The 26,850-nt window shown below is 39.6% G+C and overlaps 1 protein-coding gene across 3 annotated transcripts in view; it reads left to right on the plus strand.

Moving 5' to 3' along the window:
* The window catches only part of TMX4 (thioredoxin related transmembrane protein 4), a 43,083-nt gene extending 33,637 nt beyond the window's left edge, over positions 1 to 9,446 (plus strand). For all 3 annotated transcript variants that reach the window (XM_045362525.2, XM_065522787.1, XM_074004808.1), the window contains 2 exons: positions 3,010 to 3,073; positions 4,246 to 9,446. In XM_045362525.2, coding sequence (XP_045218460.2) covers positions 3,010 to 3,073; positions 4,246 to 4,616 — 435 coding nt within the window. In that variant the 3' untranslated portion in view covers positions 4,617 to 9,446. The remainder of the gene's footprint in view (positions 1 to 3,009; positions 3,074 to 4,245) is intronic.
* Positions 9,447 to 26,850: the final 17,404 nt, after the last annotated feature.

Here is a 26,850-nt window from a genome sequence, read left to right on the forward strand (position 1 = left end):
GATGCAAGATTTTTGTTGTTGTTGTTCTTATCCTCCAGTTAAACTAATCCTGACTAGCTGCTTATGCATACACTCTGGTTTTCCTGAGATAGATAATGTAGTTAAAACAACACAGTTATTCTTTGGGCATGAAAATCAGTATGCAGTATATATCTGTGTATTTTCTCCCCAGGTATTTCAGGCAAGAGTTGAATAATAAATTTATTTATCTAACTATATAGGCAACTATAAATGTTTAGCATGTTGTACTTTTTATTATTTTTTTCTTTCTCTTAACCTAATCTTGATTAGTTTGACTGCATTTTAAACCCTAACTAAACCAAAAAATTTTAAAAATCCTTTATACTGTATACTAATCACATAGTTCCTAAACACTATAATGGGAATAATTGACCATTACTAAAAATTTATGTCAAAGAACAGACTTTAAGGTAAGATTATCTTAAAGTCTATCCTTATATTTTATAATGAATTTTGACTCTTCAGCAAGTTCTTTTTAAAAATAAGCTTAAAATGTTAACAATTGACTTATAGTAAGTCATAACTCCAAGAGGCCAAAGAGGCTCGATTTGACTTTTCCAAGAACATGCTTAATACATATCATGGCTTATCTTTGAAACTTGGCTCCTGATGTTTAACTTCAGGGATAGGAATGGGACTTACTTAGATATCTGTATATGTCCTTCATTAGGTCCTGGGTATGTTCTGTTCTGTTGCATTAATCTTTTTGCTAATTAACATGTCCCCATTGCTCTCGTCTAAAGGGATTCGACACTGGATATAAATAGAATGTGATTGTCTGTGCTTCTCCCATCTGTTGTCTGATGCTAGATTTTTCTAGCAGTGTGTTTTGGGGCTACCGTAGTGTGAGGTTCTTGTAGGGGGAACGGTATGAGGTCCCAGGCGAATCAATGATGGAGTTATAGGGAATGTAGGTTGTTTGTGAACTTGTTGGAAGACTACTTAGAGTTTTAGAATATTATTTTCGATGTTGACTTCGAGTCCATGAAATTGAGTCAGGCCTGCCTGCCTACACCTTGGATTCCTTTGGAAACCTAGATTCAGATAATCAGTGCAGAAAGGTTATTGGAGGCTTGGCCTGAAGTAAGGAGAGAGTGATTCTAGCCTGTTCGAGTGATTAAGTGATTAATAGACTACCCTTCCTTAATAAGAAAATAACTTTAACAAAATATTATTAACTTTTTTAACAAAATAATAATTTCAAAGCATACGAATCATAAATTTAAAAAGATTCATATATTAATTGTTAATAAGTTTCCAAAAAATAACAAACACATATCTGTGTTCAAAGTGCCTGTTTCAGGCTGGGCACAGTGGCTGAGGCCTGTAATCCTGACACTCTGGGAGGCCGAGGCAGGTGGATCATTTGAGCCCAGGAGTTTGAGACCAGCCTGGGCAACATGGTAAAACCCTGTCTCTACAAAAAATACAAAAATTAGCCTTGCATGGTGGCACACACCTGTAGGCCCAGCTACTTGGGAGGCTGAGTTGGGAGGATCACTTGAGCCCAGGAGTTCGAGGCTTGCCACTATACTCCAGCCTGGGTGACAGAACTAGACCCTGTCTCCAAAAAAAAAAAAAAAAACCCTCTCTCTCTTTATATATACACACACACATACAATGCCTTTTCTATAACTGTTAAGTATATTAAAGTAAACACACAACTGCTAGAATTTTTGCCTTTAGTAACGTTTAATTTCTTATGTACTTTCAACTTCTGTTTTGTGAGAGTTATACAATTTGAAACAGCTGCATTCTTATCCCATTTTAAATCATCTATTCCAGAATGACATTTTTGTTAACTTGTAGGATGATACAGAAGTGTTTCTCAATTGTTTTCATATCTTAGCCACATAGGGAATATTTATGTAGCATGCCAGGGTAAAGGTATACTGAGGGTCAAAGCTGCCTGAGGCTGGCTCTGAATGGCCCAGACTCCTTGAAGGATGACATGCCTGTTGGGAAGCTAGGATCTAAATTTTTTTTTTTTTTTGTAACCTCACCAACTGAGTCCAAATTAAATGACTAAGTTAGATAGACTAAACCTGAGATAAAATTGTTGAATGTACAATTTTCCAGAATAGAAGAGTAGGATAAATTAAGGTGCTGGATATGGTAATTAACCTGATTTGATCATTATACTGTATATACATGCATTGAAACATCACATTGTACCCCATCCGTATATATAGTTACTGTGTGTCAATTATAAATAAAAAAGAAAAGTCAGAAAAAAAATGTATCCTGGAATAGCCAGTAAACATATAACTATCACATTAAAAGGTAAGGTTTTCAAACCGGAATCATTTCAGAATGAATGTTTTTTTCTCGTTGTTGTTCAAATTGATTTAATGGCTTAGAGCTTATTGTTCCCCAACCCACCAAGCCTTCCTGCAACTCATTGCCCCACCTCCTGGGTCTCCTCAGTTTGGCATTCAGGGCTTTCTCTGGATCCAAGATCCCCCCATGGAAATCCAACTTGGTTTAGCTTAGAGCAGCCAGGCAGTGCTGCTGTTCTCTCCTGACTGCCCAGGGCATTAAACGCCCCCTCCTTCAAAGTCGTCCTCAGTCCTTCCCCACCCACAGCTGGCTGTAATATTTGTGAAATGTTCTTCCACTCAGTCACGGGTTACCCATTGGTGAGGGGCAGCCTATATAAAGAGTGGTTTGGTTGTCCAGAATAGCGTATTTAAAAAGACTTGATTCATAGTGTCTGTCTTCTTACACCTGCTTGGTTCATCTATTTATAGTGGGTCCTCTGTAGACTTTTGGCTTTGTGACCACTTTCTAAATTAATATTTTCCTGTATTATGTCACATTTGAAAAGTAGGAAATTCTTAATTATATCCTTGTCTCTTGTGCAGACTTTTGACTAGCTGCTAATTATTAGTCTAAGAATATCTGATTATAGAAGCAAGGCCTAATTTTGAGGCCCTTTGGTAATAAATGTCCTATCTATTCACTGTAAAATCACTTTTTTCCCTCCAGGTCTTGGTGGTAATATCAGAATGTTTCTATGTGCCACTTCCAAGGCATTTATCTGAGCGTTCTGGTAAGTACCATAAGCTCCTGTGATCTAGAGTGTTTTTGGAATTCTGTGATGTGCCTTTTTGTGCTCATATAGACAGTGGGTTTTCTCTGTGATTTACTAGGTGACCACATCATCACTACCAGATTTCTTAAAATATGTTTTCTAGGTAGATTTGAACAAAAATTATTTTTCTCCCTTTCTTAAATTAGGAAATATTTCATTTTGGCAATTGCTTTTTCTTTTTAAGTGTGTGCACTTCATTAATCAGTATCATATTTTCCTTTATTCTAACTAGAACTAGAAGGGAAGAAGGGAAACTCAATATATATTGAGTCTGCTGTGTGCTAGTAACTCTCCTAAGTCCTTTAAAAGCAGTTTTCCCAAATCATTGCACTGCTGCACACTTCTTCTGGGGCCAGGTGCCCCTGGATTTGCATGTCTTTATTCCAGACTATTTCTGAGACTGCATAAAGATGTTCATGAGACTTTGTAATTGTTGAATTTTATGTGGGAGTTTAAATAAGCTCATGTTTCTTTTTAGTTCTTGAAGTTTTTGAGGCTTTGAGACTTCCATAGATAATTTGAAAATATATTCTTAGAATTCTTAAAAGTAATAGAAACCCAATATCAAACATTTTAGGAAAACAAATGAAAATTTATTAGCTCACATAACTGAAAAGCCCAGGGACATTCTAGCTTTAAGCATGGCCCGAGTGATGTTAGGTTTCTCTTTCTGTGTGGCTTATTCATAAGAGCTGTTGACAGTCCTTGCACACTTTCTCTGTTTAAAAATCCCTGAAGAAAAAGAGGCTTTTTCTCCTGACTCTGACCCAGAACTCCTGGGGAGTACTTTGAGTGGCTTAGCTTGTCACGTCTCTGAACCAATCACCATGACCGATAGAGTCACTGAGCTTTCTACAAGACACAATATACAGAGCGTAAAGGAAATTTTGCCCTTGCTGCCCACATGCCCTGCTGAAGTCATTATGGTCCATGAAATCTCCAGAGACAGATGGAGAAGCCCTAAATGGGGCCAGGATGCCAACCAGAGAATCTGTCCTCTGTGACCATAGCTTCAAGATAGAAAAAACTGTCACTTACCCTCTATTTTTATTTCACAGCTAAACACACTCAATTGATTACTGAATTACCATTGTTTATTCAGAGGATATTCCTCTTTCTTCCCTCCACAGAGCAGAATGGGAGGTCAGAGGAGGCTCATAGGGCTGAACAGTTGCAGGATGCAGAGGAGGAAAAAGATGATTCAAATGAAGAAGAAAACAAAGACAGCCTTGTAGATGATGAAGAAGAGAAAGAAGATCTTGGCGACGAGGATGAAGCAGAGGAAGAAGAGGAGGAGGACAACCTGGCTGCTGGTGTGGATGAGGAGAGAAGTGAGGCCAATGACCAGGGGCCCCCAGGAGAGGACAGTGTGACCCGGGAGGAAGTAGAGCCTGAGGAGGCTGAAGAAGGCGTCTCTGAGAAGCCCTGCCCAGCTGACACAGAGGTGGTGGAAGACTCCTTGAGGCAGCGTAAAAGTCAGCATGCCGACAAGGGACTGTAGATTTAATGACACGTTTTCAAGAATACACACCAAAACAAGATGTCAGCTTTCCTCTGGCCTGCAGTTTGTACCAAATCCTTAATTTTTCCTGAATGAGCAAGCTTCTCTCTTAAAAGATGCTCTCTAGTCATTTGGTCTCATGGCAGTAAGCCTCGTGTATACTAAGGAGAGTCTTTCAGGTGTGACAATCAGGATATAGAAAAACAAACGTAATGTTGGGATCTGTTTGGGGACTGGGATGGTAACAAGTTCATTTACTTGGGGGTCAGAGAGTCTTGACCAGAGGAGGCCACTTCCAGCCCTAATTAGCACCTTCTAGAGACAAGGCTACAGGCCCTGTGAAATGAAAGCCAAGCAGGAGCCTTGGCTCCTGAGCATCCTCAAAAGTGTAGCGTAGAAGCCTTGCTTCCTTTTCTTGTGTAAAGTATTTATTTTTCTCAAATTGCAAGAAACATCTGGCACCACAGTGCATGAAAAATCTTTTACAGCTAGAAATTGAAAGGGTCTTAGGTATAGAGAGCAGCTCAGAAGTCATCCCAGCTGTCTGAATCTCTTGTGTTTTATTTCTTACCTATAATTTTTCCGTCTTTTCCACCATGGGCATTCAGGCTCTCCACACTCTTCACAATTATCTCTTGGTCAGAGGACTCCAGTAGCAGCCAGGTTTACATGAACTGTGTTTGTTTATTCTGACCTAAGGGTTTAGATAATCAGTATCCATAACCCATGAAGCTGTGACTGCCAAACATCTCAAATGAAATGTAGCCATCAGAGACTCAAAAGGAAGTAAGGATTTTACAAGACAGATTAAAAAAAAATTGTTTTGTCCAAAATATAGTAGTAGTTGTTGTTGTTGTTTTTAAGTTTTCTTAGCAATATTTTTCAAGCCAGAAGTCCTCTAAGTCTTGCCAGTACAAAGTAGTCTTGTGAAGAAAAGTTGAATATTGTTTTGTTTTGTTTTCATCTCAAGGTGTTCCCTGGGTCTTGAACTACTGTAATAATAACTAAAAAACCACTTCTGATTTTCCTTCGGTGATGTGCTTTTGGTGAAAGAATTAATGAATTCCAGTATCTGAAAGTGAAAGATTTGATTTTGTTTCCATCTTCTGTAATCTTCCAAAGATTATATCTTTGTAAATCTCTCAATACTCAGTCTACTTTAAGTACCCAGGGAGGCTAATTTCTTTTGAAAAAAATCTATCCATCTACTTCTCTCTTACCTGATTTATGTGTTAGAATAAATTCATGAAATTAGATTCCAAGCATATGAAAGATGCCTAAAGTTGATTCTATGCCCCTTGGATCCAGGCAGAATAATGAGTACAGGTTTAAGAAATTCTAAAAGTTTCTGTCATCTTTAGAAAGGAACATGCAGTATATTTCTATCTGGCTGTTTAGATAACCCTTTCCTTGTATTAACTGTGAGCAAGGAGCTCACTGTGGGGGAGATTCTGAAACTCTGCCCTCCAGTGGTTGAATGAGGATGTTGCAAGACTTGCACAAAGGAGGTTGTTCTTCTGACAGCATCAATTTTTAGAGATGGCTCTTTTTCATCTTTCCAATTCAGTTACTTGACAGTCTTCTTCCCCAGTATGGTGAAGTTTGTTAAGAGTCACCAGTAACTGTGCTTTTCAGACAGTAGTGCAGCTTCAAGTTCAAGGCCATCACTGGGCTGATGGGCTGGGAGAACCTTACCATGTGCCTGCCTATTTCCTGCCGCCTTAGTCACTGCCCATTTCCTGCCCCCTTGGTCGCTGACACACCTTCACCCAAAGTGCCATGGTTCTGATGGTGGCAGTTCCATCTCCCTGACATCAGGAAGCTTTTCTGGATCAGAGCAGAGCAGGGCCTGGCTGCCCTCGTGTCACTGGATTTCTTTCTCTTATAATTAGCTGAAACAGAGTGTTCAAAGAACAGTAAACTCAGGTTCAGAGGTATTATGGAATAAGAATGATTTTATAGTTTGGCTTTTCTATATAATGCCTCCCCCTCAAACTGAAATATTCATTTTTTAAGTGGAGTATTTGACTAGAGGGGAGGAAGGGCAGAAATACAGTCTACACTGGCTTTTAAAAATGTAAAGCCAGTTTCCAACTGAACCCCAAATAGTACAGGTTGAACATTCCTGATCCAACAATCCAAAACCCCAAATGCTCCAAAATCTTAAACTTTTTGAGTTTCAACATTTTGTCAGAAGTAGAAAACTTTACACCTGACCTCATTTGACAGGTGGCAGTTACGGTGCAATCAAAACTTTGTTCCATGCACAAGATTCTTAAAAATATTGGTTAAAATTACCTTCAAGCTGTGTTATATAAAGTGTATATAAAAAATGAATGAATTTTGTGTTTAGACTTGGGTGTACTCCCAAGATACCTCCTTATATATATACAAAAATCCCCAAATCCAAAAATATTTGAAACACTTCTGGTCCCACACATTTTAGATAAGGGATATTTCACCAATATCTAATTATATAATAAGAAAAATATATTTTCTTTTTTTTTTTTTTTTTTGAGATGGAGTTTCACTCTTGTTGCCTAGGCTGCAATGGCACAATCTTGGCTTACTGCAACCTCCGCCTCCCTAGTTCAAGGGATTCTCCTGCCCCAGCCTCCCAGGTAGCTGGGATTACAGGCATGTGCCACTGTGCCTGGCTAATCTTGTATTTTTAATAGAGATGGGGTTTCGCCATGTTGGTCAGACTGGTCTTGAACTCCTGACCTCAGGTGATCCACCCGCCTCAGCCTCCCAAAATGCTGGGATTACAGGCGTGAGCCACCATGCCTGGCAGAAAATGTATTTTCTTGCTCAGCAGTACTTTAAAAAAAAAAAATTGAAGGGTGAGGAAAAAACATCTTGGAGAAGAGGACCCATTAAAACTTTAAATATCTATGGGAACCATTTTTCCTGATTTTCCCTTTTTTAACATCATGGCAAAGATGGGTTTTTTCCCAAGTGACGTGATAAGTATAACTAATTTAATGTCTTTCCACTTGAATATTTTAGGTTTGTTTTCAATACTTAATGAATGTAAAACTAAAGGAGAAGAGCAACCTAAAATAATTTAAGCTTAAAATTATATGAACATTTCTATAAGAGTTTGTGAGTTTTTTCTGTAGATAATATATTTGATTCAGAACTCAAGTGCATGGAAACATGATTTTGATTTTTAAAATCTAAAAAAAAAAATTAAAATCATGCTTCCCTCTATTGCAATACCAGTTATTTAGTCACAGAATGGTATTTTATGTAAATTAAAATTAGGTGAATGCAATGCAGGTAACTGGTTTTGGAATGGGAATATGCAGTGCTTTATATTTGGGGAGTTGGAGCAGGGTGCCTCTTCCTCAATTAAAAGGAAAGTTTGAAACTTCTGATTACCTTTATGTTGGTTTCTCTTATTATTTATCTCTTGCTAGATCTGCTAAACCAACCCAGCTTGCTCAGAGATCTCATACTGAAGCACCATACAGGCAATCCACATCTTTCTTTCCCTTTGAAGTATAGTCATTGGATGGGATGAGGTGCGGGCCTGTTGGGTTCAACAGTGCACAGGGCACTGTTGCACTGCATGGGCACATACTTACAAGCTCATCTTGTGCATAGAATCCCTGTCTGTAAGCCACAGGCCTCTTTAACTGTATACATTCAAAATAACTACTAAAGTAGAAAATAGATAAGCTTCAGCTGAGTTGGCTTTTGATCGTGGAAAAAGCCAAAATTTGACTTTTTATGGCCAAAATTCCTTGTTGACAGCTGTGATATCCTGATATGATTTGGGAATATGTCAGTCTACAGAACCTGCATCCTGTAAAAACACCTATGGGGTAGATGATAAAAGTCATTTTTAAGGCAAGTACTTACCATGTGACTTTTTATTACCAAATGTATCAGTAGTGGAGCTGGTATGTTCTTTTATAGGATGGAAACATTAAAAGTCCAGAGAAAAATAAATTTTAAGAAAAGGTGGAAAAGCTAGGGTAAACCTGAGATTGCAGCATAAAATCTTTAGTATGAAGTGAGAGAAAGAAGAGGGAGATTGGTTGTCTTGCTCGTGTCAATAGGCTATCTGTCTTTCATCTTGGTGTTGCAGTGTTACTTCTGTCAGTTAAATTATGAATATGTGGTTGACCCATCCTGTCAGATGTACCAGCATTTTTGGAAGAATTCATTCAAATCTCTTATGCCAACAGAAAAGTTCCTTCTTGTGTAATATCTCTTTACCTCAGTCCTACACTTTGATTCTCTGGAGGAGATTTTAGCTTGTCTTAAAAAGCCAAATTTGGAGTCATCAAGCCTGCTGAACCTGATGGGGCAGCTTTTTGAACAGCTTTCCGGAAGCAAGAGCTTCAGTTGAAAAGCCCTTTGATCGCTTCAGCCCAGGACATGGCCTTCACATGGCTTATTCTCAGTAAAGCTTTATGTAGACTGTGACGCTATATATGTGTGACTCATACAACTTTGACGTGTTTCTGAAGTAGTTTAATCATATTTGTTATTAGCCTCTTTGTGGAAATGCAATTTTTATACTAAAAACATTGCTTATTTGCAATGCAGTATGTTATAAATGTGTTGTTTATATTATTTGTATTAGTCTTAGCCTAATGAACCTAATTATTTTTCTTTCTGTATTTTTTGCTTCCTTAAATAGCATCTGCAGCAATTGGAATGAGAAATCCAGATACGTGTTTCAAGTAGTACATTGCCTGAATCACAAATCACTTGATCACAGTATTGTATATAATCCCCGATCCTATTTGTTTCATTTTATTGTAAATTCCCATTTGCATCAAAACCTAATGATAGTGATTAATAAGTAAAAACAAATGGTGTATTGCTTTTCATACAAGTGTTTTCACAAAAACCTTTGCCTAGGCAGCAAAAAATATTAATTTGTTAAAAAAAATTTTCCTTCGTGTCCATCCTCCATCTAGTCTGTTCATTCATTCTCTCTCTTTCTCCCTTCCTGACTCGGTGAAACTCAGACCACGTGCCTTTTAGTTGCTCTGGAAAGTGCACAAAACCAAGACTGGGTCCAAAGATCCAAGGCCCTTCCAGCCACTGTGTTGCCTTCAGAAACCTCTGGGGTCTCCCTCTATCCTGAGGTCTTGGGGTAGCCAGATGGCAAAGGATGCTGCTAATCCCCCAAGACACTGTGGATTGGCCTTGTCCTTGGGGCTTTCAGAAAACTCCCTTCTACACCTAACGCTCACCACCACTATAGTGGAAAAACATCAAGGAGGTAAGGTGAGTCCTTGAAACACCCTCAGAGACCGAAACAATGGAGATTTGATTTTTGTCTTCTGGAAGGTGGTGGGGATGTGTATAGTGAGAAGACAGTTATTAAACCTGCATACCACCAAGGCCCTCCCTCAGAGATACTGGCTCAGAATGCTTATTTGCCTGTACAGAGAAAAATGTCTGTCATGCTGTCTGCCTAGATGACTTTGGTTATTCATGGTTGCCTATAGCAAAACTTGCAGCTTTCAAGCCAGCAACACTGAATTACAAATTTAACCTCCTGCTTTGCTCTAGTCTTGAATGCTCTTTGGAACATATTTCACAATAATAGAAATTCTTTCTTAGAACATGTGAGCTTCTTGATATTGATAACTGTGTTACAGTAGCCCAGGCTGTACTAACAGATCCCCCAAATCTCGGGGGCTTTAAGAACAAGAATCGTATTACTGATTCACAGAGGCCAGGCCAGGCATCCCAGGCAGGCTCTGTCCTATGGAGGTTTTTCTGGGCCTCAAGGTCAAGGGAGGCTTTGCCGTTTAACGTGTGGCTGCTGGGCTGGGCATGGTGGCTCACACCTGTAATCCCAACACTTTGGGAGGCCGAGGCAGGTGGATCACCTGAGGTCAGGAGTTCGAGACCAGCCTCAGTAATGTGGTGAAACCCTATCTCTACTAAAAATACAAAAATTAGCCAGCCGTAGTGGCAGGTACCTATAATCCCAGCTACTCAGGAGGCTGAGGCAGGAGAATTGCTTGAACTCGGGAGGCGGAGATTGCAGTGAGCCAAGATCATGCCATTGCACTCCAGCCTCTGCGACAGTGCGAGACTCCGTGTTAAAACAAACAACAACAAAAAAACGTGACTGCTAAGGTGGCTGTGATCATTTCCATCCCAGTCAGTCAGAAGGAGTAAGAGATGGAGGAACATTGCTGAGAGATGTTAAAGCGAGGCTGCCGCGCATGTGTCATTTATGTTCACATTTCCTGTGAGAGAACTTATTCACAGGGTCATGCCTAACTGAAAGGAAGACTAAGATGTGTAATCTTGCTGTGTGCTTAAGAACAAAGGGAACTTGAGAGCTAGCAATCTCGTGCCACAATGACTTTTTCTTGCCCCACTTTGTAAGCCTAGGACCTTCTATAGAGTAAGCTCCTGGGACATAGTATAAATGCACATATGGCAGGAGAGGACAGAGTACCTATGGCCTCAGGGCTGGCGATCTTCCTGCTGGACTTGACCACTGTGGCTCTTCAAGGTACCAGAGTTTTCAAACTGAAAATTGTCATTTCATGGAGTTTGTATTTTACTTGGGAAGGTGAATATTAGCAGGAAACAAGTTACAAGTGGGAAAGTTTTTTTTTTTTTTTTTTGAGACGGAGTCTCGCTCTGTCGCCCAGGCTGGAGTGCAGTGGCGCGATCTCGGCTCACTGCAAGCACCGCCTCCCAGGTTCACGCCATTCTCCTGCCTCAGCCTCCCAAGTAGCTGGGACTACAGGCGCCCACAACCGCGCCCGGCTAATTTTTTGTATTTTTAGTAGAGACGGGGTTTCACCGTGGTCTCGATCTCCTGACCTTGTGATCCGCCCGCCTCGGCCTCCCAAAGTGCTGGGATTACAGGCGTGAGCCACCGCGCCCGGCCTACAAGTGGAAAAGTTAACAAATGCTGTATGAGTTTATAAAAAGGAATCTGACCTGGGCTGAGGGTGTAGATGGTATGTGTGACCAGGAGGGCTACATTTGGGGCTGCGGAGGCTGAGGTGGGTGTGGGACCCCTTGGGCACACACAAGCAACCTTTAAGCAACGTGTGTGGAAACAGAGGTTAGCACTGATCTCAAGGAGAATGTCTTTACTAAGCCATCATGGTAGATTCTTGCCCTCATTTTCTTATGCGGGAGTGATGGAGGCACAGTTTCTTACTAATCTTTCCATGAGCTTTTTCTCATTTCAATATCTTTGATATCCCAATCAGTAGGCTGGGCACAGTGGCTCACGCCTGTGATCCCAGCACTTTGGAAGGCCAAGGTGGGTGGATCGTTTGAGCTCAGGAGTGCGAGACCAGCCTGGGCAACATGACGAAACTCCGTCTCTACAAGGGATACAAAAATTAGCCGGGCATGGTGGTGCCTGCCTGAAGTCCCAGCTACTTGAGAAGCTGAGGAGGGAGGATTGCCTGAGCCTGGGGAGGTTGAGGCTGCAGTGAGCAGTGATTATGCCTCTCCACACCAGTCTGGATGACAGAGCAAGACCCTATGTTTAAAAAAAAAAAAAAAGATAGTGACTTCAAAAAGCAGCCCGTGATTATTCTTAGCGGCGGAGGGGGACAACTGCCTCATTCATAATATGTAAATGAAGTGGTGATTTATGGCCAAACCCAAGTCAGGGAGGCCTTTGTGTATAATATACCAAAAAGGGTTTTATGATTGAGTAATATTTAAATTGGTGACCTTTAATAGGCTGATCATGTGAATCTCCAAGGATAAGTTTAGTTTCTAGCATTTTCAAACTTACTTGAAAAGTGATATTGTGAAATAGATTATTTGAAAACCATCGCACTACAAAAACTAGAAATGCTGACTAAAATACAACCAGTATCGTTTTAAAGATAGAACTCAGCTCAAAAGAGAGTGAGAAAAATTCACAAAGCCAAAAATCAAGATGTCAATAAATATGACCTGATATCGGAACTGCCACCAGTGGTGGTGGAGAGAGCAGCAGCTCCCTTAGGTAACCAGAGAGAGTACATTTTATTGTCCATGTAGGTATAGGATGCAAAGCCTTGACTATAGCCAAGTTAGAAAGCTGGAACTGATACTACATAAAATTCCCAGCTACATCCTTGGTGAAATAAAAAATCTCACTAGAACATAGACACTTTGAGAAACCTTTTCTGTCTTAGCCTGGTCTATGTGTTGAAAAATAATAGACTTCCCTAAGAAATCACAATCAATGGTCTGACCTCACACAACTTGGAGTTTGAATTTACAGTAGCTTCATAGTCTCAAAAGGACCTAAACCAAAACAATTCTCATAAAAGGGCTAATGGGGTTGGCGGGATGTGCACATGGTGGGGCGGGGGAGGGGGCAATGGATATGCAGAGCTGCTCTTAAAAACACCCTCAGTCTGGCTTAAAGATTCCGATAGATAAAGTCTCACTTAAAATAAACTCATAATTCAAAATTACATATCACACAAGGAAACTATCAGATAGCAAGGTGAGACTTGCTTAAACCCTTGGGATAAAATTATTAAATAGAAACTTTAGATTAAAAGAAAAATAAGCACATAACACAAAAGAATTAGGCACTTTTTTTCCCTCAAAATAATGTATTTTAGGTTCATCCATCTTGCATGTATCCGTAGTTCAATTCTTTTTATTGGTGTGTAGTATTTCATTGCATAAATATTCAATGTGTTGCTTATTCCTTCCACTATTCACAGACTTATAGTTTCTAGTTCTTAGCTGGTCCTTTGAATATTTTGATTGTGAGACATCCCCTGGACTATTTTACTAATAATCTTTGGGAGAAATGCCAAAATGTTAGAAATATATTCCTCAGGATTTTCCAAGATTTGTTCTTGTAGAAAGCAACATATATTACCCTAGCAAGGAGCAGATGTTTGAGAACACAAACACTGGAACATGTCTTCCTGGGGTTGGATCCCAGGAAGACTCTGGGATCTGCCACTTGCCAGCGGTGGTGTGAATTTGAGTAAGTTACCCAACTTCTCTGTGCGTCATATTTACAATGGGGATAATAAAAGACTTCCACATCCACTAATGAAGGTCTAGACAATTTTAACCACCCCTCCCAATGAAGATAACCAGGAAAGCTGATTTTAAAATATATGTATAGCTACACACTTGAAGGCATCAAAGTTTACAAGATGATGAAGAATATCAGGCCAAGATCTAGGAGAAATTGTAAGGTCAGGAATGTGATCCTGTTGTTTGGGGCTGTGTTTCTCCTGAGGGCATTTACTGTTCATGGAGTAGGGGTAAGGGGTGTGTTGAGAGGCTGAGTAATGGTTATGAGAACTTTGTCTTCTGAGGAGACAGGGAATGGCTAAGGATGGGAGGGCCTGTGAAGGACTCACATTAGGAATAAGGATGAACCATAAGTCAGCAGACCCCACAGACACTGAAACTCAGCCTTGGCCTATCCAACTTCTGAAATCAGGATGATGCAATCCTGGAAGTCAGTGTAAATGCTGGGGGAAGTTAACTGGTGGAGGTTGAGTTCCTAGGTTGGATGGCGAGTTTTCTACCTTTTTTGGCTATAAGATAGCAAGCCATAGTTTCAATAAATCCCGAGGTTCATAAAGCTTTATCATTGTGGACTATTGCATTCAAAGGTCTATAATCTAGCTATCAAAAGTGAAAATCGACTCCTTATTTTTCTTTCTTTCTTTGCCTCTTTTAGTCCCCAAAGCTATCCCTGTGCTCCACTTCCCCTCTTTTTGTCTTTATGCCTGAAAATTCTCTAGGGTGTTTCCAAAGTGCAAACACTAATTGTTCTCTTTTCCTAACCACTCTCCTCTTACCTACTACTTCTCCGTCTTTACTCCTGAGAGAAAGCTCCTTTCTCCACAGTTCCCTTCTAACACTCTTATCCCATCTCTGCTTATAAGATTCTTCTCACTGCATAATAAAGCCATGGAGCTCCAGGAAAGCAGTAAATACCAAAATGGCATTGCCAGAATTTTCCTTGATTGGGGAGGAGGTGGGTGGGAGGCCATGAATATCCATGTGTCAAAAGGAGCTGTGCCTATGTGTCTATTACACTTTACATCAGCTGCCCCCCAACTTCTCTAGTGTATACTGGGTAGATCAAAATTCCTTTCAGGCACTTCACAAAGAAGTTCAAGCTTAGCTTTCTCCACCAAAATTCATCATTGTCCTCTCTGCAAACACTGGAGGCAGAGAATGGGAGAAATCCCTGATGGCCAACATATTACATTTAGGATTTAATGACACTCTCCCTCCCTCCTTCCCCATTTGGAGACTCTCTAGTCCTCTCCTCCAGTCCCCATTCCTCAGGTAAGGAAAGATGATTCAGTATTAAATACCCTCAGGGTGGAAACTACCACTAGATCTCCTCTTCTCCATGGTAGAAATAAACACCGATCATGTCCAGTCCTCCAAGTTTGGCTAGGCAGACTGGGGTGATCTTCATGTAGACTCATCCATGTTGAGTTCTTAAAATCTCTCATTGCAGGAAACCTGCTTGCCCTGGAGGCAAATTGGTGCCCAGTTTCCAAGAAGAGCTCTCTGTGGGCCCATGCTTGGCATTTGGATCCAGCTTATGTTCACTCTTATTAAAAGACTAACAAAGATGGAGTGTTTTTGACTATGACTTCTAGCTCCCTAAATCTGTTCAAGGCCTCCAGTGTGAGCCCCATTATATGGTCTTGGAGGCTGTTACATTTCATTCATTTTCCTCCTCAGGTTAGGTCATCTTCACCAATAATGAGAGGTCATATGACTCTTGCTTTAGGATTAAAACCCAGAAAATCATGGCTTGCTCAACCATCTGCTCCAACCAGGACATTTGCCAAGCCTCATTCCATCACTCCTGGCCGGACATTCCACCTTAGGAATTGTTTAAGCCACTTGCTGCTTATGGGTACATCCTCTCAAAAACATCTATAACATGAATAGCAGCTTTTCTAGCTATCACTTTATAAATCGGCCCTGGTGTAGGATAGTAGGTGCTGTATTTCTTATTTTTGTGTCCACACATCTTATAACATTTTAGTGTAATGCTCAAATCACAACTCAAGGTTTTTCAATTTGGCCCTTCCTTGGCCTGTTATTTTCCACAAATTTCTCAAGTTTCTGGGAGCTATTAGCCTGTTGCAACAGTTCCAAAGCCTGGTGGAAGTTGACTTACATGGCAGCAGCCAGATGCCTTTGGAATGAATGCGCTCAGCACAGTACAGCAGGCAGCAGATTTGACTGCTCCAAGCAGGACTGACACAGTCTGTCTGCCTCTGTTAAGAATGCAATGTATGTTCTTGAGAAATGAGAGGGCCACTGAAGCTGTCTTTAAACTTAATATCCAGTTTGCAGTTTCACAAGGGATATTTTTCTTTTAAAGATAATCTCAATTTTACTGCATTATATTTGTTTCATAAGTCTGATTTTCAAATTGGAAGCATGCATCTCTCCTCCTCCCTACCAAATTACAGTTTTTATTGTATCAAAGCCTCAACCACATTGCTTGGGTCTTCTGGAGTTATAAGAACTCACTCTTAATTTCCTATTTATTCCATTGTTCCAAGAGTCTGGTTTTCATGGCAAGTATACACTATTGACTCAGGTAATAATTTAAATCACGATGCAATTGGGTATCACATTATACACCCAAAGACCTGGAGATTCACGTCTAGAATATAACCCATCTAAATTCCGTGACTCTACATGGCCCAGTATTTCTAGCCCACGAAACTCAGCCCAGGAGCCAGAAACACAAATTATTTTATCTCTGGAAAAATAATGAGAATCTGATTTATTATCTAGACTAACATTTCTTAAAAGCTCCGTGCATTTCTTTTATTATTCTACTCTCTCATACACGGGTCCCTGGGGCTGCTCTTCGACTTCTACCTTCTTTCGCATTCTCCATTTTCATCCCTCACAAACTTTCCCTTCCATGCTTTTTGCATAAACTCTTGCTTTTTTCCTTCTCCTTCTCCTTCCCTTTCAAACCTCAATTTTTCTCCTTTCGCAAGTCTCAACCTTTTCCACTACAAATATTTCTATTTTTCTTTTTCCTCTTTCCTCTTTACCTGACTGCTCTGAGTTTGTATAATAGGGTCTAAGGGTAGGTGGAGCAGACGAAGGAAGAAACAGGAGAAAGCTATGTTATTCCTTGCTGAGGCCAGGAGGAAATCGTCAAACACTTATAAATTAAAGCTGATATAATTTGTTACCTCTGTGGACTATATTTTTGCTGACTACCTCTCCACTAGCACCATCTTTGGGTCTTCGATCTAAAACCAGAAATAAGACAATTGTTCTTCCTTCCCCAGCATTTACTTATAGCAAGTTTCACATTTGAGTGAAAGATGTTATATTCAGTTTCCAAGTTAGTGACATTAATTCCATTCAGTTTTTCTTGCATGCCCAGAAGTGAGTTAGCCTTGAGGGTGTAGAAAAAGAAAATCTCACACTTGCTGCTCCAGCATAGGAAAAGAATTGTCCTTCCGCCGCTCTTTTTCTCTCCATGTCACTGTCATAATGTTGCCAAACGAGTATAGAATGGCTAAGGTATTTAATTCTGAAAGCAATTCAATTTTATATGTAAAAATTTATCCAGAGGAATTCGTTCCTCTCATTTCATTCTGGTCTACTCAAAGAAATAGACTTCCAGTCACAGAGATCATTATTAATCAGTTTTCTTTTATGTAAAAGAAAAAAAATCTAAAGCCAATGGGAAATTCGAGAAAACTTATTGTGAAAGTTTGCACAAGTATGGGTTGATTCTTTAGAACTACAACTTCTCTAGTTTAGCTAAAATTCAACAGAGACTTCTACGCTTGACATAACTCAGTGAACACAAAGAGATTGAGAGTTCTTGTAAAAATTTCTAAAACATGCATTGCTGCATCATTTGTCAAAAAAAAAAGCACTTAGGCTGAAAGACTAGAATATGTTTCAATTTACAGTAACCACCATAAAATAATAATTTGTGAAGCCTTCTGAATTCTGATTTCCTGAACTAGCTCAGTGTTTTCTGCTACAAACTTAACCAGGAGATTTACAGATTTGTTGTTACCTGAGTGTGGCATGATTTCAAAATCCTCAAAAACTCTCATAATTTACCTTTGGACTGGAAAATAGCTCTTTAATGATAAAAAATGAATACCTTGAACTTTTCTGTTATAATAATCCAGTTGAAAGTTGCTACTTAACAGTTTTTTTGGAAGTGTAATGCCAATTGAGGATACTGTCTTTTGAAATGTGTTTTGTGAAAATTATGATAACGTGAGAGGTTTGATTTAGATTCCCATGTTCCATAGAAGCAGACTGGTGTGAGCACTACCTTTGAGTCAGAACACTTAAGGTCTCCCTCAACAGATCCACTATTTGAACAATACTATGTAAATCATTTAACCCTTCTGTTCAGAATCCAAGCTATCTATGGCTTAGTATCCAAATTAATCTGACTTGATTATTCCACAGTCTTCATCAACATAATTTTATTATTCCAGAAAACACTTTCCCAGAAAGATGAAAGTTACAAATAACTATACTGTGTTTTTCCAGAAACTTTCTAAAAGACTCATCAGACTCTTCAATAGAAGGCATCAAATGATAGTGTTCAAGTTTTTTTGCCTTACGGTGTTCACTGATCCTACTCTGATCCTTACCCAGGCCTAACCAATCCTCCTGCCAGTCTCAAAGAAATACTTAAAGGAAACTTCCAAATATCAATAAGTCTCCCAATTTTGCTATTCCTCCCTCTGAGATACAATTAAGACTGTTGAGGTAGTGCTGTGATACCACAGTAAGCAATAAGCTAAACTTTGTCCTATCAATAGGTTGTTTTAGGGAGATTCTGGGAAGCCAGCATTGGACATGAGACTCAGTATTTTTTATTTATTAAATGATATTGTTGGACTACAGTGGTGGTTCTCAACTGGGGTTTTATACTAGAATAACTTGGCTTTTAAACATTACAGATAATTTATTTCAGAATTATTTCAGAATCCCTTGAGCAAGGTGGGCTCTAAGGATGTGACTGCAGTCCTGTAGGACTTCATGCCCAGAAGGGCCCAGAGCTGTGCTTAAATGCTATGTTGTTGATGTTATTATATTTTGTTAGTATTATTGAGACAAGATCTCATTTTGTCACCCAGGCTGAATTGCAGCGGTATAATTGTGGCTCACTGCAGCCTCGACCTCCTGGGTTCAAGCAATAACCCTCCTGCCTCAGCCTCCCGAGTAATTGGGACTACAGGCATGTAGCCACCATGCTCGGCTACTTTTTGTATTTTTTTGGTGGAGATAGGGGCTCACTATGTTGCCCAGGCTGGTCCTGAATATGCAGATTTCAGCGATTCTCCCACCTTGACCTCCCAAAATATTGGGATTACAGGCATGAGCCACCATGCCCTGCATTTTCACTTTGCATGGAGTTTGCAAATTATGTAACTGGCCCTGCTTTTCGGAGATAAAACATGAACATTTTTTACCTCTTCAAGTGATTTTAATGTGCGGCCAGGGTTAAGAAACAGGACGAGGACTTTTCATTGAGCTATAAAACATAACAATAATACAGCTGGCATTTATTGAGTGTTTTACATGCACTATCTCATTAAGAGATGAGATTTGAACCCCAAAAGTCTTAGTTCTCAATCTCTGTGCCAAATCATTATTGCAGTCACACATGGCTTAATGATGAAGACACATCCTGAGAAATGTGTCATTAGGCAATTTTATTGTTAGGAACATCAGAGAGTGTACAAATTTATATGGTAGACCCTACTACACACTTAGGCTATATGTAGCCTATTACTCCTAGTCTAACCTGCACACCATGTTAGTGTGCTCAATACTATAGGCAATTGTAACACAATGGTATTTGTTTATTTAAATGTATCCAAACATAGAAAAGATTCTGTAAAAATGTGGTATTATAATATTATGGGACCACTGTCATATATGAGGTCTGTCTGTATATGTGCTGACCAAAACATTGTTTTGCAGCACCTGACTATACAGTGCCTCTGTTGGGGAATGGATTCCTTAAGCCAATATCTAGTGAATGCATCTATATTGATTTGCTATTGCTGCAGTAACAAATTTTCACAAGTTTCGTGGCTTAAAACAACCCAAATTTATTATCTTGCAATTCTGGAAGTCAGAAGTTATGAGTCTTAGGCAGCTAAAATCAGAGTGTCAGTAAATTGCATTCCTTCTGGAGGCTTCAGGGAAGAGATTGTCTCTCCCAGCTTCTAGAGACTGCCAGCATTCTGTGGCTTGCGTTCTGTCATTCCAATCTCTGCTTTCACCATTACATCACATCCGGGGCTCCTGCCTCACCCTGCTGGGTAGCTGTGACTAAAGGCACATGCCAGCTAATTAAAAAAAATTTTTGGTCTTATTTTCTTGCCCCGGCTGGTGTCGAACTTTAAGGCTTTAAGGGATCCTCCTGCCTTGACCTCTCATACTGTCAAGATTACAGGCAGGAGCCACCATGCCTGGCTGACTTCAGTTTTTAAGTTTCATCATCTGGCCATTAGTTCAAATGAGAGAGGATGAGGCTTGGATGAGGATGGTTGAAATTCACATGGTATTTAATGGTGGGAATTGGGACATAATTTCATGTTAAAATGAATAGGACGTGTTACTGGATTAGATGTAGATGATGAAAAGGAAAATAATTAGTAATGTTTCCTAGGTTTTGGTCTGGGCATCATGGGTGAATGATCATAAAAGATGAAATTATTGGATTAAGCTACTGTTAGAAGTGAATATCTTATTTTGTATTTCCATCAGACATCTACGACTGATAGAGTTGTAACATAGCTCAAAGATAAAGACAGATTAGTATCAGATAATCTGGAATGTTGTGATCTAAATAATCGTAATTTTCCATTGAATCACATATATTTTTTTCCCTACATATAGATACTCTCTGTGAAGGAATATTTATTAGAAATCCATGGAACCTAGTTTGGGAAACTACTTTGGAAGTTGTTGCTTTTCTGTAAGTGTGCCAAACAAAGGAGGTGGACAAAAGGCAGATAGACGGATAGATTATGTGCCTCACTAGTCGAATTTGAATTCCAAATACTGCTTATTTTATATGTATCCAAACATTTTGAGGCCTTACATATCCTCTATGTGCAGGCACCATTTATTAATAATATTATTAGATTTTTTCAGCAGTAGATAATAACTCCAGACTAGAAGAATCATAAAAACGCATTTTCTTTCTACTTAGAAATGTTGACTAAAATAAAAATCTGACTATATGACCGCATTTTTAAAGTCCATCATTTTATACTCCTGTGCTTTTCAAACTGTTCATTGAGAAATTGTTTCCTGTAAATTGAAAATGATGCTATCTCTTTTCCGGAAAATACTGATGCCTATCAATACTGAAACCTTACTAACAGAAACTTTCCTGTTACTGAAAGCTGAAGAGGCAGAATAATTTGTATCATATCTATCCACATGATTTCTGGAAAATCCTATTAAGATAAAAGGGGTAAGAACTGTGAGCTGGCCTGCTTCCCAATGTTGTCTAACGACTGTCTAACTAAAGAGATAAATGTAGATACTCAAGTGGAGAAAAAAGGTAGAAGCATGTGTGCTGAGGACTTGTGTGAAAACGAGGCTAATGTTATTGTTTCCAGAAGTGACATAAGAGGTCAGAGGGAACAATTGACTTAGACAATATTTTGACAGTCACTTGATATTGAAAATGTTCAGATGGATTTTTTTTTCTAATTTTCTACTCCAAATTCACCATATTCTTTTCAACATTTCAACCTATTTTTTGTGTGACTTTTCTCTCTTAAGGAAGGATAAGATAGGATTCTTAAAACTCTGTTCGTTTAACTTTCAGGAGTCATTCCACAGTGGGGAAAGCAAGGCTGAGAAAACAAAAGAGCTGCAAGGTTTCTTTTTTCCTTCCTTCCTTCCTTCCTTCCTTCCTTCCTTCCTTCCTTCCTTCCTTCCTTCCTTCCTTCCTTCCTTCCTTCCTTCCCTCCTCCCTCCCTCCCTCCCTCCCTCCTTCCTTCCTTCCTCTCTCTCTCTGTCTCTCTCTTTTTTTTTTTTTTTTTTGAGAGGGAGTCTCACTCCGTTGCCCAGGCCGGAGTGCAATGGTGCAATCTCAGCTCACTGCAAGTTCTGCCACCCGGGTTCATGCCATTCTCCTGCCTCAGCTTCCCAAGTAGCTGGGACTACAGGTGCCCACCACCATGCCCAGCTAATTTTTTGTATTTTTAGTAGAGACGGGATTTCACTGTTAGCTGATATGGTCTTAATCTCCTGACCTCGTGATCCACCCGCCTCAGCCTCCCAAAGTGCTGGGATTACAGGCATGTGCCACAGCGCCCAGCCTCTCTTTTGTTTTTAATTGAATAGATAGGGTCTTGCTATGTTGCCCAGGCTGGTATTGAACTCTTAGCCTCAAGGGATCCTGCAGCCTCAGTCTCCCAAATTGGGATTACAGGTGTGAGCTACCACATCTGGCCCACGAACAAGGTTTTATTATAACATTGTCTCATTGTAACTTAGAAAGAAAGTCAACCACGGAAAAACCTATGATGTGCTCCTGAGTTACCCATTGCTGGGGCTTTACAGATACATAAAAAATGGAACACCTGAAAAATGGTCTGTTTGTATTTTCTATAATGAAAATAGGTATACTTCCCTAGGTGCTGCATAGAAGTTGACAAGCAGTCTTTGTTTTCCTTATTATAATGAGGCTATTCACATAAGGTAAATTCATAAGAGCTTACAGAACCTTAGGAACATTCTTTTGTTTTTTATTATCCAGGAGAGATCTGGGATAGTGATGATCTCATCTAACACATTGAGTCTTTCTTTGAACTTGACAGCTGTTAAATGGGCTCATTAAGAAAAAAGGCCCATTACTCAGGACATAATCCCATTGGCAGTATCCTGACACAACTATTAGGGTTAATATCCACCTAGATGCTAGGGTTCAAGGTTAGAATATTTGTCTTGTATCTATCTTTTTGTATAGAGCAGATAACTTCTTCAGTTAGGATTTCAAAATGCAAAGTGACCTGTCTTAGCAGTTGGTTAGATATTTTATCTCTTTCTAATGTTACAAACTATGAGGTCCTCCATTTTTTTGGCACATGGTTTTATAACAGGATTTTACAAGGAAACTGGAGGGGAATCCATCATTCTACTCCTGTGGCATCAGAAGCTACATTCTGGGGCACTTCGAATATTCTCAGAGTTTCTGTTCTGCCCTGGCTGACAGTGTTTGATTAATTGAGAAAATTTCACTTGAGGCTGGGCTCGGTGGCTCATGCCTGTAATCCTAGCACTTTGGGAGGCTGAGGCAAGAAGATTGCTTGAGGCCAGGAGTTTGAGAAAATATTTCAATTGATAAGAGCCAGAACAGAATTGTTAAATCAAGATTTTTCTTATAATATTGAGTATAAAAATCACAGAATATGCACACATACACGCATACCCATGCTACAGAAAACAAAACAAGAATTGCTTTTAATGAGTATTTCTGGGATTTTACTCCATGACACTAATTTCAATGACTTATAGTATCACTGGTCTTACATATACTATATTATACTATTGCTACAATTGACTTTCAGTTAACCATAAATTGCAGCTTAGCTTATAGGTAAGGTAAGCTGCAATTTCATTTATTTGTATATATAAAACATTATGTGTATAGTATATTTGCATGTATCTATGTGTATATATAAAATACATATCTTGCTGTTAACCTTATTACATCCCGTCTTTGGCATCGCAGTGAATTGCGATCTGGGTCCCTGAGGAGCTGTGTTTGGATGCTAGTAAAAGACATTCCAGGCCTGGTGTGATGGCTCATGTTTGTAATCCCAGCACTTTGGGAGGCCGAGGAGGGTGAGATCAGAAGATCGAGACCATCCTGGCTAACACGGTGAAACCCCGTCTGTACTAAAAATACAAAAAATTAGCCAGGCGCAGTGGCGGGCGCCTGTAAGTCCCAGCTATTCAGGAGGCTGAGGCAGGAGAATGGCGTGAACCCAGGAGGAGGAGCTTGCAGTGAGCTGAGATCGCACCACTGCACTCCAGCCTGGGCGACAGAGTGAGACTCTCAAAAATAAAAAGACACTCCAAACATAAGAACTTAAATCACATGGGAGGTCATGTTCTGCTGTGTGAAAGAAGTCAGGAGGCAAGCTGTTGAGGGTTTGTATGGCATCTTTGTGGGCCTCAGGACCCAGGATCCTGTCTCTTTCTGCCCTGTCACCTTTGTCTCTGGCCCCCACTCTCGTGGCATCTCACCATCCCAAGATGCTGCTGGATCTTTCTGCATTCTGAACAGAAAGAGGGAAGAAGATGGCAAGGGCAAAGAGTGGGCCTCCCAGCCAAGCCAGCCCCCTTAAGTTATTTAGGGGAGTGGCAAGGTGACCAGTGGAAGGTGGAGAGCATTTTTAAAATTGTATTTATTAACAAATAAAACGCATGCCAGTTGGGCAGCCTAGTGTACTAATATGAGATTTAACCATTGTTTCTGTTTCTTAGGACCTGACAATATAAAATTTGGAAGATACTTGATGTACCTATATTTAATATGAGTTCACAAAAAAATAACACTTGGTAGTATACTAATACTGGAGTTAACTGGCAGAGAATGATGCTGAAACATTCTCTGCATAGATCAGGGTGGTAGTTCCAGTGTTTGCCACTGAGGAATGAAGCCTTCATTTATTATTTCCATCACCCTTCATACCACTGGACCCAATGTTTCTAAAGAAGGGACAACCACAGAAATTGCTTTCATAAGAAGAATTAATGTTTTCCAATTTTGTCTTAGCCTAAGATCTGTATATCTTTCGTTGAGTGAGTTTACATATTAATTTTATATATTGTAATGATGTATTATGCATAATCATATAATATATACCAATATAATATTATATTCAATGAATATATTTACAGTGAAAAGCAAAGAGACTATATTATTGTAACTTATGAAACCTAATGCTGGGTAAACTCATGATTTCCACTGAGAGTTTTCAAAAATTATTAGTATCAGTCCTCACATCATTAACTTATGTTGGTCACGCTGAACATTTGCTACTAATGGCCCCAAAGCAGATAAAAGAAACGGTTCTGCCAAACAATCCCTCCGTAATAATAAAGTAGAAGATAAACATTGTTTTCCTTTTTTTTTTTTTTTTTTTGAGACAGAGTCTCACTCTGTTGCCCAGGCTGGAGTGCAATGGCATGATCTCAGCTCACTGCAACCTCTGCCTCCCGGTTCAAGCGATTCTCCAGCCTCAGCCTCCCGAGTAGCTGGGATTATAGGCACCCACCACCATGTCCAGCTAATTTTTTTTATTTTTAGTAGAGATGGGGTTTCACCATGTTGGCAAGGCTGGTTTCAAACTCCTGACCTCAGGTGATTCACCCGCCTCGGCCTCCCAAAGTGCTGGGATTACAGGCATGAGCCACCACACCTGGCCAAATATTATTTTCTTATTATGCTATTCTTTGTGAATAGGCAACTATCTTTGCTTACCACAAAGGATATTTCCAGCAATTGAGCTGAAGTATCAGAATGTTTTTGAAAATATTTTACGTATCTTAAAAGACTGAGTTTTTTTATTTTTTACATTTATCGACAAAATGAGGAGAGGAGGGGTAAAAATTCATTCAGTGTGCTCCTTTTCCCATGTCCATTTGCTTATAATACATTTGTATGGCTCCCACACCTATTTCACATAACAATATACTCTTTTTTTTTTTTTTAATTTTACTCTAAGTTCTAGGGTACATGTGCACAACGTGCAGGTTTGTTACATATGTATACATGTGCCATGTTGGTGTGCTGCACCCGTTAACTTGTCATTTACGTTAGGTATATCTCCTAATGCTATCCCTCCCCTCTCCCCCCACCGCCCAGCAGGCCTGGGTGTGTGATGTTCCCCACCCTGTGTCCATGTGTTCTCATTGTTCAATTCCCACCTATGAGTGAGAACATGCGGTGTTTGGTTTGCTGTCCTTGTGATAGTTTGCTCAGAATGATGGTTTCCAGCTTCATCCATGTTCCTATAAAGGACATGAACTCATCCTTTTTTATGGCTGCATAGTATTTCATGGTGTATATGTGCCACATTTTCTTAATCCAGTCTATCATTGATGGACATTTGGGTTGGTTCCAAGTCTTCTATTGTGAATAGTGCTGTAATAAACATACGTGTGCATATGTCTTTATAGCAGCATGATTTATAATCCTTTGGGAATATGCCCAGTAGTGGGATGGCTGGGTCAAATGGTATTTCTAGTTCTAGATCCTTGAGGAATCACCACACTGTCTTCCACAATGTCTGAACTAGTTTACAGTCCAACCAACAGTATAAAAGTGTTCCTATTTCTCTACATCCTCTCCAGCACCTGTTGTTTCCTGACTTTTTAATGATCGCCATTCTAACTGGTGTGAGATGGTATCTCATTGTAGTTTTGATTTTCATTTATCTGAGGGCCAGTGATGATGAGCATTTTTTTCATGTGTCTATTGGCTGCATAAATGTCTTCTTTTGAGAAGTGTCTGTCCATATCCTTTGCCCACTTTTTGATGGGGTTGTTTGATTTTTTTTCTTTTAAATTTGTTTAAGTTCTTTGTAGGTTCTGGATATTAGCCCTTTGTCAGATGGGTAGATTGTAAAAATTTTCTCCCATTCTGTAGGTTGTCTGTTCACTCTGATAGTAGTTTCTTTTGCTGTGCAGAAGCTCTTTAGTTTAATTAGATCCCATTTGTCAATTTTGGCTTTTGTTGCCATTGCCTTTGGTGTTTTAGTCATGAAGTTCTATACTCTTTTTTAGTAATTTCCAAAAGAAATTGGTCCTAATGATTTTCTAATTTTCTAATATGCTTCAGTATGACTGTCAGCATTTAGTTATCAGAAATAATTTACAAATATTTTAAAATGTTATATTTATAAATATGCTATTAATAGTCATCCATAAAGGCTGAGGTGAGAGGACTGCTTGAGGCTAGGAGTTCCAGACCAGCCCGGGCAACATAGTGAGACCCAATCTCAGTCTCTACAATTTTTTTTTTTAATTAGCTGGGCAGTGGGCATGTGGCAGGGCAGGGGTGTGATGTGGTCCTAGCTACTCCGGAGGCTGAGGCTGGAGGATCACTTGAGCCCAGGAGTTCAAGGCTGTTAGCTATGATCATACCACTGTACTCCAGCTTAGCTGACAGAGTGAGACTCCGTCTCAAAAAAAAAAACAACAACAAAAAGAGTCATCAATA

The sequence above is a fragment of the Macaca fascicularis genome, chromosome 10 (assembly GCF_037993035.2).
Source record: "Macaca fascicularis isolate 582-1 chromosome 10, T2T-MFA8v1.1".
Lineage (NCBI taxonomy): Eukaryota > Metazoa > Chordata > Mammalia > Primates > Cercopithecidae > Macaca > Macaca fascicularis.